The 16,020-nt window shown below is 35.6% G+C and overlaps 2 protein-coding genes across 3 annotated transcripts; one reads left to right on the forward strand and one right to left on the reverse strand.

The window, feature by feature from the left end:
• The first annotated feature begins 1,452 nt into the window (after window positions 1-1,452).
• LOC108209074 (COP1-interactive protein 1) lies at window positions 1,453-7,777 on the forward strand. 2 transcript variants are annotated; one of them, XM_017379802.2, is made up of 3 exons: window positions 1,453-1,643; window positions 3,252-3,428; window positions 3,870-7,777. In XM_017379802.2, the coding sequence occupies exons 2-3, from the start codon at window positions 3,344-3,346 to the stop codon at window positions 7,523-7,525; spliced, it is 3,741 nt and encodes a 1,246-aa protein (XP_017235291.1). In that variant the 5' UTR covers window positions 1,453-1,643; window positions 3,252-3,343; the 3' UTR covers window positions 7,526-7,777. The 2 variants fall into 2 exon arrangements, with proteins under 2 accessions (XP_017235291.1, XP_063942580.1); XM_064086510.1 differs by lacking the exon at window positions 1,453-1,643 and adding an exon at window positions 1,689-2,019.
• Window positions 7,778-8,651: 874 nt separating this feature from the next.
• Window positions 8,652-15,892, reverse strand: LOC108209234 (mitochondrial adenine nucleotide transporter ADNT1). The gene is made up of 8 exons (XM_017380038.2): window positions 15,534-15,892; window positions 14,328-14,376; window positions 12,085-12,248; window positions 10,908-10,945; window positions 10,564-10,676; window positions 10,257-10,370; window positions 9,467-9,811; window positions 8,652-9,055 (listed from the first exon to the last, which is right to left on the reverse strand). Exons 1-8 carry the CDS (start codon window positions 15,698-15,700, stop codon window positions 8,972-8,974), a joined length of 1,074 nt encoding a protein of 357 aa, XP_017235527.1. The 5' UTR covers window positions 15,701-15,892; the 3' UTR covers window positions 8,652-8,971.
• Between the last annotated feature and the right edge of the window lie 128 nt (window positions 15,893-16,020).

The following is a 16,020-nucleotide window of genomic DNA, read 5'->3' on the forward strand; positions in this document are numbered from 1 at the left end:
AAAATTAACAAAACACTCGATCAACTCGACCAATTATTGGTGGACAATTCGAAATCAACCTCGTCCATAACGAGCGCGCGTTTGAATAACAAAAATAAACATCATCGAATGAAAGTTCAAACTCAAACTCAATAAGGACATATATTTCACAATAATCAACATCACCTCATATAGGAATATATAATATTCATTCTGGAGTTTGTGCCTGCTCGCCCCAAAAGATCCACCATTCTGATTTTAAATATATATGTGGTGTAGCATAATTATATATTTCTTATCTCTAATTACGACAATCTTAATTACCAAAAGATCAAATTAATTAAATTTTTATCGATTTGACTAGTTAAAGTAAGGGAATTTCTTTCATATACGTGATTTTGGAAACTATTTACGAAAATATGTTATGTTCAAACAATTTACAAACATACGATTTATGTGTTTGTTCTTTTACAAACAATACGTTGCTTTTCTTACTCTCCCCCTCCCGCTCTCTCTTCCCTTATTGTTTTAACTCGCTACTCCGCTGTTTTGCAATGACAATACAAACCATGACGCCGACCATCGCCGATCAGTAACGCTGCTATGCCGTCTTTGAACAACTCCCGTCTATACCACCTCCAATCATCCACACAGCAGCGTCGCGGCCAGCGTTCAATCACCGCCGCACCCTTTCGAAACAAAGGCCGATCTTACTCTCCCCTAATTCTACTGCATTTCACCTTCTTTACGACGCACCTGAGGTTGGCGATTCAAGCGTCACCGCTCGCCTTCATCTACACACGGCTGAAACCGACTATGCAGTCGATCGCTGCAAACAACCCGTCCTCTCTACACGATCCCTCTTGTCTCCGCCAAGTTGGTTGCTTTTCAATTGATTTTTAGTTTGTTATTTGAGTTGAGTTTTTGATAGCAATGCTTATTAATTTTTCATTTGTGGTTATCTTTGTGATATTAGTATTGGTCCAACGGGAGTATTCATTTTTTGGTCTTTACAACCAGTCTCAATTTCTTATGCAAATAAATATAATTTTCAAAAGATATTTTCAAAGTTGCATTTTTGATTGTATATATTATTGCTAGCAGTTGCCAGTTGCAGATATGGTTACATATGTAACCACCGTATTTTTGTAAATATTTTTTCAAACATAGTATTTTTACATTTTGTTTTAAAAGATGACAGTATTTTTATGAAAATTCTTTTAAACTTAATTGTTTTCTGAAAAAAGCCCTTAAAATAAACATATATTTTAGATAAAGAAAGAATATTATTCAAATTGAAAGCGCTCCACAAGAAATATATTGTCATTTCTATATCACATGCAAATTCGTCTGGATGGACATCGACATTTAACCGAGTTCAATTAATTTCCGATATAATCGGTCATTTTCGCCTTTTGGGATTAGGAAGTGAAATAAAATCCAAAAAACATGAAAGATTCCAGCATTGAGAAGGCGCTTAAAAGTTAAAATGCAAATGGCTTTTGAGCTTGAGCGCGCTATCCTCCAATCTCTCTTAAGCCAGACAAAACTTCTTTCTTTTTATTTATCATCTCTCTCTCTCTCTCAATACTCTCTCTCACACACAACACAACTCTCTCTCTCTCTCTCTCACACTCAGATATTTGGTTTCTTCGTTTGACCAGGTAATCAACTCTAACTTCATCTCAATCACGCTGCTATTTCACACTCTGTGCTTATATTTCTCTGTAATCGGATACTTAACTTGTTGTTCTCTGTTCCTGATACAGTTTTTAGCTGAATTTCAACTTCCTCGACTTAATTTCGTGCTTTAACCTCTCAATTTCGATGTATTTTTATGTTCTCGAAGCTTCTAGATTCAATTCGAGCTTATTTAACTTCAACTCAATCACTGATTTTAATCTGATGCTATAGAGTTCGACTCGAACAAATCGATATGTGAAAAATCAGCTCAGTTCTGTGATGTTTGTATTCAGTCAAAGTGTCTATGGCTGTTTGATTATTTCGGTCTCCGTAAATCGATTACTGATGATGATCCAGGTTTATATAAATTGAATTGTATTCGACTTACAAACTTTATATGAGATATGGTATATTAGGATATTTTAAGTTTACTTGAGTAAGAACTTGGGAAAGGATCATAAACAAATTTACTCCCTCCGTTTCAAATTAGATGTCCACTTTGAAAAAATCCCACAGTTTAAGAAAAGTGGATGTTCACATATTAATTGCATTAAATGAGCATAATATGTGGTGTGAGATTGATCTAGGAAATATAAATAAGAGATGTGTGGAGTAGAATTGACTTTGGAAATATAATTTTGCATTGAAAGTTGAAGTGGACTAGTAATTTGAAACAAAAAAATTTCTTCAAAGTAGACATGTAAATTGAAACGGAGGGAGTATTATGATTTATATATTTCATAGTTTGTTAAGCTCATTGGAGAAGGAATCTTCTTCCTGTAATTATGACGCTGACATGATGTAAATAATCGTTGTAACGTGTCACATGATTGGCAATGTTATGACGGTGTATGACTGTGTTTGTATGTAAATTATTGTTGTACTCGTGTTCCTTGATTGGCACTGGTATGACAGTGTGTGTGTGTGTGTGTGTGTGTTTTTAATAGTTTATTATAGAGATCCACATAGAAGACAGATCACTTATTTGTTTCTCTAGCTGTCATTTAAGAAGTTATTGAGCTGGAAACTACAGTTGAGGATGTGCTGTTTCTTGGTTAGTAGCTACTGTAATCAGCAAAAATAAGTTACATTCTGTGATTTGATGTTATTCATTCGCAAATTGCAAATATATTGTGTGGCTTTTTGGTACATGGTTGCATTTATAAGTAATACATTGTTTAATGTTTTTGTCTTGCACAAATTATGTCCTAGTTATTTATTTCGCTGACATAACTTTATACATCACCTTTATATATTCAATTTTTTTGATAATGACCTCTGTCCTCTTTAATACATGATACAAAGTTACAAACTATCAGATGTAGCATATTGCTTCAGATGATTCGTAGCACACAGTTGTAATACTGGTTTCTACCTTTTTTTATATTGATTTATAGAGGAATACTTGGAAGTAATGTCTTAAGATATACCAAGGTTGTATCTAGATATTATGAAACTAGCCATCATTAGCAATTCATTGCATGTATTCAGTGTTATTCTAGATTATCAAAACATTTATACCTCCATTTTTCTATATGCAGAGGTTTCTTGCACATTTCGGTTTATATTTTTTAAATTTTGTGGCACAGGTAAGGGAAAACAGCAATCAAGATTGAGGGGGTTCATTGCTTTAACGAGTATATAGGACTTGGGGTTGAGATCACAAATTTCCAGAAGCTAGATGACAAAGCATCAATGGATAAAGTCAATTTTCAGTAGTCACATTGATCCTGAAACAGATGAGGAGCTAAAGGGAACTAAAATTGGTATACTTCTATTTCAACAAGATTGCACGTGTCAGCATGAAAATTTTGTTGCCATGATTTGTAGGAACCATTACTGCAGTCTTTGTTCCTTAGTAAATACTATAACTTTTCTTTTTGGGAATAAGAAGTTTGTTATGAAATATGTTGTACAAACTTGTCTCAATTTTTCAAACAAAAAGCTAGATAATAGCAGTCGGTAACAGGCTAAAAAACCAGGGAGAACAGGAAGTAGATTCAGAATATAGTAGGTGGGATGCTTTGCTGAGAAGTGCTTTAATAATTATGGTTTAGGACCTTTCTGTAGACACTTAGCTTCTTCCTTTGTTGATTATAAGGAAAATATTTAAGGAAAATTTTGCATTTCTATCTTAAAAGTCAACATTTTATTCCAGTTTCTAATAAATTACAAGGTCTTAAATGTAAGCTTTTCTTTAATTCCAGAGACGGAAGGCAAATTTCAGAAGATACTGAAGCTAGTTAAAGATGAAAATGAAGACTCCAACAAAGAGCCACTAGTTGAATTGATAGAGGATTTTCACAAGCAGTACCAGTTACTGTATGATCGTTATGATCACATAACAGGAGAGCTGCGCCAAAAAGTTCATGGCAAAGAAAAGGATTCTTCTTCATCATCCAGCTCAGATTCTGATTCAGACAAGTCTCACAGAATAAAGAGCAGTAAGAATGGTAGAAAGCAAAGTAATATCGAGAAATTGACAGGTGGAATCCGACATGAACTTGAAATTGCAAATCTGGAGATAGTTGACTTAAAGAGTAAGCTGGGAGCTGTTAGTGAGGAAAGTGAAGCATTAAATTCAAAATATCAGATTGCTTCTCAAAAAGTACAAGAATCGGAGGAGGAGATAAAAAGATTGGTTGCAGAAGGCGAAAAATTGAAACATGAGAATGCTGATATCTTGACTGATAACAAGGATCTTATTGTGAAACTGCAATGTGCTAGTGAGATGGAAGCTCAATTAAATCATCAGCTGGAAGAGTTGAAGAACACAATTAGCATTTTAACTTCAGAGAAAGAAACCGCAGTGAGTGCCATAGAGGAGGAAAGGAAAGTTAGTGATGATTTAAGAGCAGTTACAGCTCAGGTAAGAGATGAGAAAGAAGTGTTGCAGCTAGAACTAGATGCTGCTAAGGGAGAAGTTTATGTAACAAAGGATAATCTGCAATCTGCACAACAAGAAATAGAAAACCTAAACCAGATACAAAAAGTCATCAACGAAGAAAAGAATTCACTCTCCTCGGAAGTTGTGACACTATCCAAAGAGATTGAGCAGGCAGATCACAAAATTCAAGACCTCGTCACTGAATCTAGCCAATTGCAGGAGAAGCTTAATAGCAGAGAGACGGAGCTTTTGACATTAACGGAGATGCATGAAGCCCACTTGAGTGAGACAGATTCTCGGACTAGAGATTTGCAACTCAATTTGGAGACATTGCTGTCCGATAAAACAAAATTGGAGAATCAAAAGGACGATGAACTCTCTGTTCTTCTATTGAAACTTGAAGAGAACGAGAGAGATTTCTTATCACAGATACAACATCTGACAGCAGAAAAATCTGCGCTGTTGGAAGAAATGAAGCAGTTGCAGAACAAAATCCATGAAATTGTCACTGAATCTAGCCTAATGAGGGAGAAAATGGATGGTAGAGAGACAGAGCTTTTGACTCACAAGGAGACACATGAAGCCTATGTGCACGAGGCAGACGCTCGGATAAGGGATTTGGAACAGAAGTTGGAGGCCTTACACCTGCAAATAACTGAAATGGAAAAAGAGAAAGATGATCAACTCTCTGCCCTTCTCGTGAAGCTTGAGGACAAAGAGAGAGATTTATTATCACAGACAGAACATCTGACAACAGAAAAGTCCATGCTCTCCGAAGAAATTAAGCAGTTGCAGGACAAGATCCAGGAACTAGTCACTGAATCCAGCAAATTGAAGGAGATCATGGACAACAAAGAGAGAGATTTTTTGACACTCAAGGGTATCCATGAATCCAGTGAGGATGAAGCAACAAACCGGATAAGGAATCTAGAACTAGAGCTGGAAACGTTACACTCACAAAAGAATGAGATGGAAAAGCAAAAAGATCATGAACTCTCTCTCCTCTTGACTAGACTCGAGGACAAAGAGAAAGATGCTTTGGTTCAATTGGAGCTTCTAAAAGAAGATATAAACCAGTTGCAACTGAGGGTAGAAACATTACAAACTCAGAAAAGCGAACTAGAAGAACTACTTGTACAGAAATCAAATGAAGCATCTAGGCAGTTTGATGAATTAATGATTCAGATCAATGAAAAGCAATGCGAACTGGAGTCTTTACAGAGCGAAATACATGAATCTGACGCTCAACTGGGAAAAAAGGCTATAGAAACTTCTGAGTATCTGATTCTGATGGAATCTCTAAAAGAGGAGCTTTCAAGGAAGACCGCCGAACAGACCAGCGAGATTGATCAGCTGACAAAGGAGAATGAAGATCTGAAGGACAAAATTTCTGGATTGGAGAAAACACTGTCAGAGAGAGAGGACCAATCCTCTTCTCTAGAAAAGAAACTTGAAGAGGCCTCAATTGAAGCATCAGCTTTGATTGATGCTTCTGCAATTGAAATGAACAAATTGCAACAGGAGTTGGAATCCTTGCATGCTGAGAATCTGAAATTGCAAGTAGAGAACGAAGGCCGCGTTAAACTGGGTAAGGATCTAGAATTGCAAGTAGACATGGTGCAAACCAAGATAAAAGAACTTGAGGACCAACTACTGGAACAAACAAACGAAATTGATCAGTTGAGAAAGGAGAATGATGACCTGAAGGACAAAATTTCTGGATTGGAGAAAACATCGTCAGAGAGAGAGGACCAGTACTCTGCTCTAGAAAAGAAACTTGAAGAGGCATCAATTGAAGCATCAGCTCTGCTTGATGCTTCTGCAATTGAAATAAACAAATTGCAACAGGATTTGGAATCCTTGCATGCTGAGAAAAGCCAGTTGGAGTTGTTGGCTGAAAAAGATAAACAAGAGTCTGCCAAAAGTCTGACTGAAGTCGAAGACCAGAACATTGAATTGATAAGAAAGATCAAGGAGCAGGAGTGCATGTTAAAAGAACAAGCGGTTGCTTTCAACGAACTGATGGAAGTGCGCAAACAACTTGAGGTCTCTTTAATAGAAAGCAAGGAAAATTTGCAAGTGTCAGAGAGGAAGATTGAAGAAATGACTAAAGAGTTCCACAGTAGTATGGAGTTAAACGCTCGGAAATTTAATGAGCTGGAGGAAATCCTTAAAGAGGTGGAAAGAGAACTTGAAATAAAAAGAGATGAAATGGAAGAGAGCATTGAAGACTTGAAAAGAGAACTGGAGATGAAAGGAGATGAAGTCACCACCTTGACAGAGAATGTCCGGAATATAGAAGTAAAGCTCCGCCTGTCAAATCAGAAGCTCCGGATTACAGAACAGGTGTTAAGTGAGAAGGAAAATGAGCACACCACCAAGGAAGAGAAGTACCAGAAGGACAATAAGGTACTTCACGAAAGAATTATAGTATTATCTGGAGTACTTAGTGCATATAAAGAAGATCAATTTAAGATGAAGGCAGTGTTCACAGAGCAGTTAAATCAGACCTTTACTGGATTGGATTCGCTAACAAGGAAGTTAGAGGAAGACTCTGGGCACATTGAAACATGTGTCTTTGAGATCTTAAATGAGCTTCAGGTAGCAAAGAGTTGGGTCATGGATAAAAACAACAATGAAGAAAATCAAAAGAAAAAGATCACCAATCTGATCTTTGAGCTTAACTCCATGAGGCAACAGGAATCACTCTTAAGGGAACAGATTGAAAATCTAGTGAAAACTGTTAAACAACTTGAAGTGAAGATGGAAAATTCCAATACTGAAAAAGATGAGAAGATAGGAGCTATGGAGAAAAGATTAAATGAGAAGGATGCATGGATTTCAGGTCTGGGGGAGGAGAAAAAAGAGGCCATAAGACAGTTGTGCATATGGAATGATTATCACCGGGAGCGTTGTGTTTATCTTGAAAAGTACATTACAAACAGGATTAAGGGCAGAAGGCAGGTAAGAACTTAAAGTACTCTGGGGCATTTTTTTTTTGTTGTAGGATCAACAGTTTTGGTGGTTGATTTTGCTAGTGATTCAGGAGACAATGGAGCAGTATGTGTATCATCATACCTATTTAGTGTGCATAGGAAATTAGATTCATTACATTGTTTGGTTTGTGGTTTTGATTAATTGTTGTGTGTTTGCTTTTGTGCCTTTGGAGACCACTCTTCGTATATTCTAGACGAGTGACATTCTATGTATATTTTCCGTTTCTTACCAGTTCTCTTATTCACCTCCCTATTTACATAATACATTAGAGTAAAATGGTTCTCAGATATGCACCCTTGTTAACTAAAAGGGTGAAATGCAGAAGTGCTCCCCGAAGTGAAGTGCTCGTATCAAATTAGTGAGTGAAGCGTTGGTATCAAATTAGTCAATTAACTTAACGGGGTATCGTTTGAATCACTAAAGTAAAATAAATATCAAACATATACATCATATATGTGCTCGAGATCTAAACTTATTTTTATGGAGTTCTATTCATTTTTCTTGAACACTATTACAATTAAATGAAAAGTCATGAGTTTTAGTATTTTAGATAGTATATCGATATTTTCAAAATGTTCTGCTGTTTAGTTTTAATTTTGTAGTTATTTTTTTATTTAAATAAAAACAATTAGTAGGTCAAATTTTAAAAATCGTACTATATTATCTAAATATCAGCCCTTTACCTCAGCGAGCATTTTGAGATTTAAACCTTAACTAAAATTTGTCTTTAATCCATGTATTCAACAGAAGAGTTTGATCCGGGCAGGGTTTGGTGGCCCGAAAAGAAAGCCTTGCCTAGGCTACAAACCCACTGACAGAGCAACTTAAAATCTGAACTTTAACTTTAAGTTGTTTTCGATTTTAAACTCAAAAATATCTGTTTGTATAATAAGTTTGAAGTTTGAAATAAGTCATAAGCTAACTTAAAGTCAAAAGTTAGTTTAAGATACCTATTCCAGTGAAATTTTTTAAAAAAATTTTTTTGATAAAAGTTACTGATAAGTCATAAGCTACCAGATTAAATATTTTGAAATAAGGCAGCATGCAAAGAAAATAGAGGCACATCTATGCAGTGAAGCCAAATATCTAAATGAACAAGGCAAAATGCAAGTATAACACCAAATAGTAAGATAAACATATACGACTGGTTATACAAATATTGAGGGTTGAAACACTAACAGTAATTCTAATAACTAAGAATCTCGTGAATCACTCCACAATAAAACCTTATTGGTGAATAAATGACTGAAGCTAAATGTAAGGCATATAGAAAAAGATCAGTATACATGAGGTGGACTATCAACACTGGCTTCTAATTTCCCCAATAATTTGAAAACTCCGGCCAAAAAATGATTCCCCCTGAATTTAATTTATACTTTCTTCCTTTTCTGCTTCAAAAATTATAATCTGCACTTTCCCTTGGTTTCAATCAGATATCCTCATCTCAACTTTAAGAACGTCCTTTACTATCTCGTAAGTCACAAATGCAATTGCAATTGATGGAACCACCTGTGTAGAATCACAGGAGAATTAAAATGTTTCTGCAACAAGAAAGCTTACAACAGAAATTTAAAAATTTCCTTTAAAATAAATCAATAGGATTGCGAGGTATTCACACCTCACCTTACTAGGCGAGTCCAGGAAAAAAAAGTATTGATAACTCTCATAAAGTTTGTACATTTGAACTACTATATAATTATTCTCTTTTGGAGGTGTCACATAAAAAGGTGCAACCACATTCAGCAAAAACATATATATAAACAGAGTGGGACCTCTTGAATGGAAAAAAAATAACCTTGAGCTAAAGCCATATTAATCTACAAGCAAGAAAATTTAGAAAATTTTCAAACATTAGCCCTATCTACAGTAAACATCACATATATCAAATGATGAAGATATTAACTTGTGCAGCAAACTAACCTTTACCGAGTTGGGAACCAACCCTTTGTATAAAGCTCCGAACCCTTCGTACCGAACTGTTTTCCTGAATGTGTCTATCATACCGTTGTATTCTAGTTGCGCCTTGTTCTTCCCATCACCAGTAACGACTGAGGCAGCATCCTTCCAGCCCACCATTTGCATTCTTCTACGTATAACATCAAGAGGATATGCAACTGTCTGGCCAACAGTTCCAGCTGCAGCACCACATGCAAGCCTTGTTGTAACACCCAACCCACTGTCGTCCACTAGTCCAAATGGTCTGGATTTGACCAACCAGTCTTTCAGAGATTCATACACGGCAAAGTTGAGGCCAACATAAGGTATCTACAAGCACCAACATTAACCTCTTCAGGCTTCTTGCAAAGAAAATTACTAACAAGTTGATTTTGCTACTTGGTATTCTATATGTAGTCAACACAAACCAAATTTTTACAGCTCATCCATAACCAGAAGGAGACAATTATTATGCAAAATTAATCAGCAATGGACTTGTTAGAGCAAGTTATTGTTTATATATTTATCCCATGCACATCATTAATGATGTAATAAAACACAGTACAAAAATAAAACAGCTATATTACGAAGCAGGAAACACATAAATCCTAAAGCGCAAAACAAACAAATTCTAAACAGACTAATACTAAAACAACAGGACCTGAAGGGCACATGCTATTCATTTAAACAAGAACCCAAGATGGAAGTATAAGGTTCAAATATTCAAATTTTGGGAAAGAATATTAATCAAGCAGTAAAATTAATTAGTACTTACAACTCCAATCACAGAAGGAAGCCATCCTTTGTATAATGCACGAGGTCCTTCTTCACGAAGAACTGTTGCAAGAGCATGAGCGATTCCTCTATACTGGCATGGAGAATTGCCTGACTGCAAAATAGGCATAAAAGGTGAACTCCCTGCTATAAACTAGGGTGGACCTGATTCCGTTAGATCCAAATTGCATGAAATTTAGATAGGCACACACTCGTCTCCACTGAGGCTCGAAACATCAACCTTTAGTAACCAAGGACTTGGGGATAACCCATAAATATTATATTCATTATTAATCTGTAAGCTATACCTGGACTGTTATCCGACCTCGTACCAGGTCCATAGGATAAGTAGCCGACATAGCAATTATTCCAGCACATGCTCCTGCTCCAAGGCGTAGAAGAGGAGTAAGTTCAGCATCCTCTGCAAGTGGGAAGTAAGAAAAACCATACTATTAATGAATTGATTTCTTATGGAATTACAAACCCTCTATAAACCAGAATGTCGTGTAGCTTTACCAGACCCCCCTTAACAGTAACCAAAATAAACTAACAGAGTTTTACAAAAATGTCTTGTGCTGATAAATAGGCATGAAGATAAGCTGATAAAGAAGGTGATTTGATTAATAACTACGAGGGGGAAGGATGATCTCACCATTTCCAGTTTGCCGCCTATAGAGCCACAATATTCCCCTGTTAAAAGTCAAACCCAAAACCTTAATACGTATTATATCTAACATATTTAATGCCACTATTATGTCTGGGATCTGGAGATTATGTACTGCAATAGATTTCTTTTGTCAACATGGCTATAATAGATTACAAAGAAGAATAATGCATTCAAATATTTTTTCAGATAACACGTATAAGAAACTACAATATGACCTGCGCATATAGTTCAACAAAATGTAATAAAGCAAGAAAACCCTAAAAACCTGGTGATGCAAGTAAATCAAATATTATCTTGAAAAGTTTCCGAAAAGTCTCAGTTAAAGTTCCAATGCAAGTATTTACAAATTGAGTCACACAATTTGTTAGGGCTTGGGAGGTCGTCAGTGTACTAACGAGAGAGGGGTTTGTTTAGGCAACTGCACTGCCAAATGGTCCAGTCACCAGAAATTTGAACTACTGTTACTAACGACTTTTCTTTGCAATTCTGAGTACTCATATTGTGCTATAAGCAGACAATTCCCATCAACTGTTAGGATATAGGTAGAGTTCGCAATCTTACTATGACTGGAAGCCAATAAAAGGTAAGGTCCCAAGGACATTTCCCTTAATACAACAACAGAACATCAGCATTCACTAATTTCTTGTATTCTTTCTACAAAAAAGATATGTATTGTATATGGATACTACAGGAATTAAAAGGTAAAACTCTACCGGGCAGGATAAATATACCTACTGAGAATGAGAATAAATGCACGGCCTTATGGCTATGTCGCCCAACTTGCATATACCAAAAGGAAAAATTTTAGTAACAATATACTTTAGTATCATAAGAACTGCATGCACATGTTTCAATGCACCACAGAACTGTTTGTAAAGATATTTTACATTCATCATACATTTGGCAAACAATTACTAGTCACTTATCTTGGTATAGCAAGTTTATATAAAGATAAATCTGCTTAAGTTGCGGCCACTTTCACACCAAGAGATGTGAAATCAAGATGCTGGCAGCTTTTCTAATTATAAGAGTAACATATTATATTGTCAAATTTAAAGAATATCTCATGCTTAAAAGAAATTCATATTCTGTAGTTGAGCAGGAGAAAAACACTCAATATTTTCCATCTATTAATTTCATGGCAGGAAATACAAAAACATACTTGGAAGCTTCCTCGTAGCTATAAAACTTAACGGCGGAGTTTGGCACAATGCGAGCGCAATTAGTGCCATTGCCTTTGAACAATCCTCGAAAACCCTCAGTTCGCCATATATATTTCAAACCCTGGACTGTTCCATTATATTTTATGCTATGCGGGTTCTGAACCTGCAATATATACACCACATACAATATATAAATTTCTAAAATAGCCAAATGAAGGCCAAAACTTTTTTCTGACAGAAAAGAAACGAGCAAAGTGCACCTTATGTATCGCACTTAACCTGTCAGACCATTAAGTGAGAGTTTTGAAATGGAGTATTTCAAGTGATCTGACACGTTAAGTGCAAGTACACAAAGTGCACTTTACTAAGAAGAAAAGAAAGTGAAAGTTTTAATTTCTGTGACGTGTTCCCAAGTGATATTTTGAGAAGAGAAGGAAAAGAAACCAAAAGATTGAGAAAGAAACTCCTCTAATATTTGTCCAAAGAATTTTCTCCCCACTTTTGGAAAGATTTGGTGATAAAAGAAAATAACCACTTTTCCATTCTTTACTTTTCTTTCCAAAACTCGGGAAGATGTATTTAGCAAAAAAAAGACTCGCGAAGATGGCGTGAGTTACACGTACAGGATGGATTAAGGTAAAAAGATGATCAAAAGATTGTTTCGAACTGTCCCAATTATAATTCAAACAAAGAAAATACACGGCACAGTAGAATCATGCAGGTGTTCTTCAAAAAAACTGAGTTAATACAGATGAAGATAAGGAGATTGGTGGTAATGGAAGGGCAGTAGATGATATATGGAAATTTTGAAATCGAGGTAGAAACAGACTTATTGACGGGAAAGGAGAAGAGCAAGGTAATTCCTCTATCCAGAGCTGAGATGGCTACAACGCGAGCAACAAAAAACATAGACATCCATTGTTGTCATTTGGAACAGTAATGTGGCTTTTAACTGGAGAGTCATTATCATTCATTCTAATGTTAATGTGGTTGGTCCATGCTGAATTAAGTGGTTTAGCAGAATAGTAACATAGCATCAGAAACTGATACTGTTATGGAAGGGTCTTCTAGAAAGTCAAGCACACAACATGAGCGAAACCGTAATGAAGCATATTAATTTCAGCCATTGATGGAATACTTTTTAGATTTCTTATCTTTTAGCAAAAGAATATACAAATATTCTACTTGATAGCCAGACAAGCTATAAAGTAGAGTGTTTGTATATTCTAATGTAGATCAGGTCTCTTGGCAGATTGCATGCTGCAGAGCCTAGTTCACACCACCACAATTTAATACGTAAAGCATGTTTCACGATAACTTCCTTTATCAGAACATAAGTTGCAACATAGTGGCTTCTAAATGGATGATCAGGATAACTTATTAGAATTATTCCCACATAGCAAATCTGCAAGTTTAAAATGTCTTTGCACCAACGTACATGAATACGGTTAACTATGGTTCTTAGTTGAAATTGAACAACTGATTTCAAATTTATCCAAAGTTGACCGGCCTCGTTAAAATAGTTTTTACAGCACCATTTATCAATGTATTCTGGATCATTCACCATTGCCAGGTTTCTCCTCATAATAGTTCAATGAGGCACTAAAATCATAGAAGTTATTGGAATTTTCAATTTTTCACTGAAAATATGCTGCCTCATTTGAACAGCTTCTACAGCATCATTATATTAAGTGTTCTAGATCATTAACCATTGCATGGTTTCTTCTTATAATAGTTGGGACTTTTGGACATGATGCATGACAAGAAACACTGACAGCTTCGAATTATTATTCAGATGACAACCTATACGCTTCTTATAGTTTTATATTGAGAAAACAGAAATGATAAACAGAGAGTTCTACACCCACTCTTAAATGACAAACAGAAATGATAACAGCTTTCTTGAATTTCAAGAGTAGATATATCAAAAAAATTGTACTTTAATATAATTAGAAGATTATACTGTAATTAGAAGATGTTATATTTGAAGATTATACTCCACAGGGAAATCATGTGTAATGAGTTTCTGCTGCTACTGGTTGCAACTTCTAACATTTGGGATAGAATTATAGAAACCAGTGAATTTATGGAAACAGATGTAATCAGAGCATATGTTCTCTAAAGTCAAGATTTTGTATAGTACTAAAATGCAAATGTATAGCACACAAATTTTTCAACAAAATGATTGAATGCAGAATCCTGATTTGAGGTGACATAACAACCCAACAGCGAAGACAAGTACCTGTAGCAAAATTTTCAACCGTTCTAGAGGAGCAACAGCAGTGCGAGACCTGAAATAGGAGGGAAGAACAATAACTTCAGCATATAGAATTACTATGCAGACAAATCCATGCATACTCTTATTAGCACAAAATAAACCAAAACCATTAATCAGATTAATTGCTTGAGACATTATTTTTATTTGGCAATGTTCAAGTACAGGAATTATATTACTCACGCACGAAAGGCCTTTACTGTTGCTCAAATTTTTTTACCTTAATGCTTTGTTCTTATGGGGAAACAGAGTAACTACAGACCTACAGCCAAAAATACCCGAAATCTTGTTGTTGGCTTATTGCACAAAACACATTAGGTTATGGTTGTAAAGCTTCTGTCAATTAGATCTACCTTAACATTGCTTAACTGCTAAAATTTAGACAGTAGTAAAGCCATTTTAGCATTAATTATCAGAAATGTTTTAATATATCAAATGTTAATAGTATCTAGGATATGTACTATACAAGTTGGTTATATCACATAATTTCTTTTGTATTTTCCAAGTTCTTAAGTTTTGAATTCTCACATGTTTAGGAAAACACATGATTGTAACTATTAACCACAATCCATTGTCCCTTCTTCTGCGCCTTGAGGATCCAAAGGGCGAGAAAGTTTTAACAGCTGACTGAGACATGTTGACATCTTTCTAATAATTGTTACTTAAAATAATATAAAATCCTAATATCCTTCATAGATTAATGTTCACCGCACAATTTGGCTTCACTACAGCTACAAATCTACTACAAAAATATTAGGAACATGGCTTCCTGCTTAAAAATTAAATCATGGAACAGTAACAATACAAAAGAGAAGCGTAGAGTAAAAAAAGGACAAACTTTATTCTGTTTCTCAATTCCTATAACATATCTATGTATACCGATACATATAACATATGACGTAATAATTTATCCTTCCTAAATAATTCTATTAAATTACACTTCCATTTTACTGTATCCATCATTTCCATTATTCTAGCCAATTCCACTTCATCTACGCAAACATGCCTCGTAATTCACCAAATCTCATTCAAACAAATACTAATCACTTAAAACAACAATTCATTTCCACAAACAAATATCACAACACAAATCAATCGAAACACTAAACAGATACGCATTTCTACAAACACAAATTACGAAACGAAATAATTGAAAAGAATCACGAAACTAACACGCCTCCGGCGACTCCACCGGCAATCAGAGACTTCGTAATAGTAAGCCAATCGAACTCGCGCGGCGCTTTCACTCCTTCCCGCGCTATCTTCGCTTCCTCAGCGAGATTCACGATTCTCGTTACCGCCGTCTCGCCGGTCTTTCCCACCACGTCCTCCGACGCCATCGTCCTGATCTAATCTCGCCGGAAACCTACCGGAAATCGTTGAAAGACAAGACTTTCCGGCGATTTCGAGAGAGAGATCACTAGGGAGTGAGTGTATTGGGAAGTGTGTGATTTGGCGGCTTTTAATTAGTTATACACTTTAACTACCTCAACTAGGTTAGCAACTTATCATATTAAGAATTTAAGATTCCTAATCAAAATAATTATTCAAATTTAAGATTCCTATATATTTTTTTGAACGGTTTTTCTATGGTGTGCCCATGGGCATATGTTAAGCATCAAAATCTATGGATTTAGAGGGTTTTGATTGGCTTACACTC

This window comes from Daucus carota, chromosome 2 (genome assembly GCF_001625215.2).
Source record: "Daucus carota subsp. sativus chromosome 2, DH1 v3.0, whole genome shotgun sequence".
Lineage (NCBI taxonomy): Eukaryota > Viridiplantae > Streptophyta > Magnoliopsida > Apiales > Apiaceae > Daucus > Daucus carota.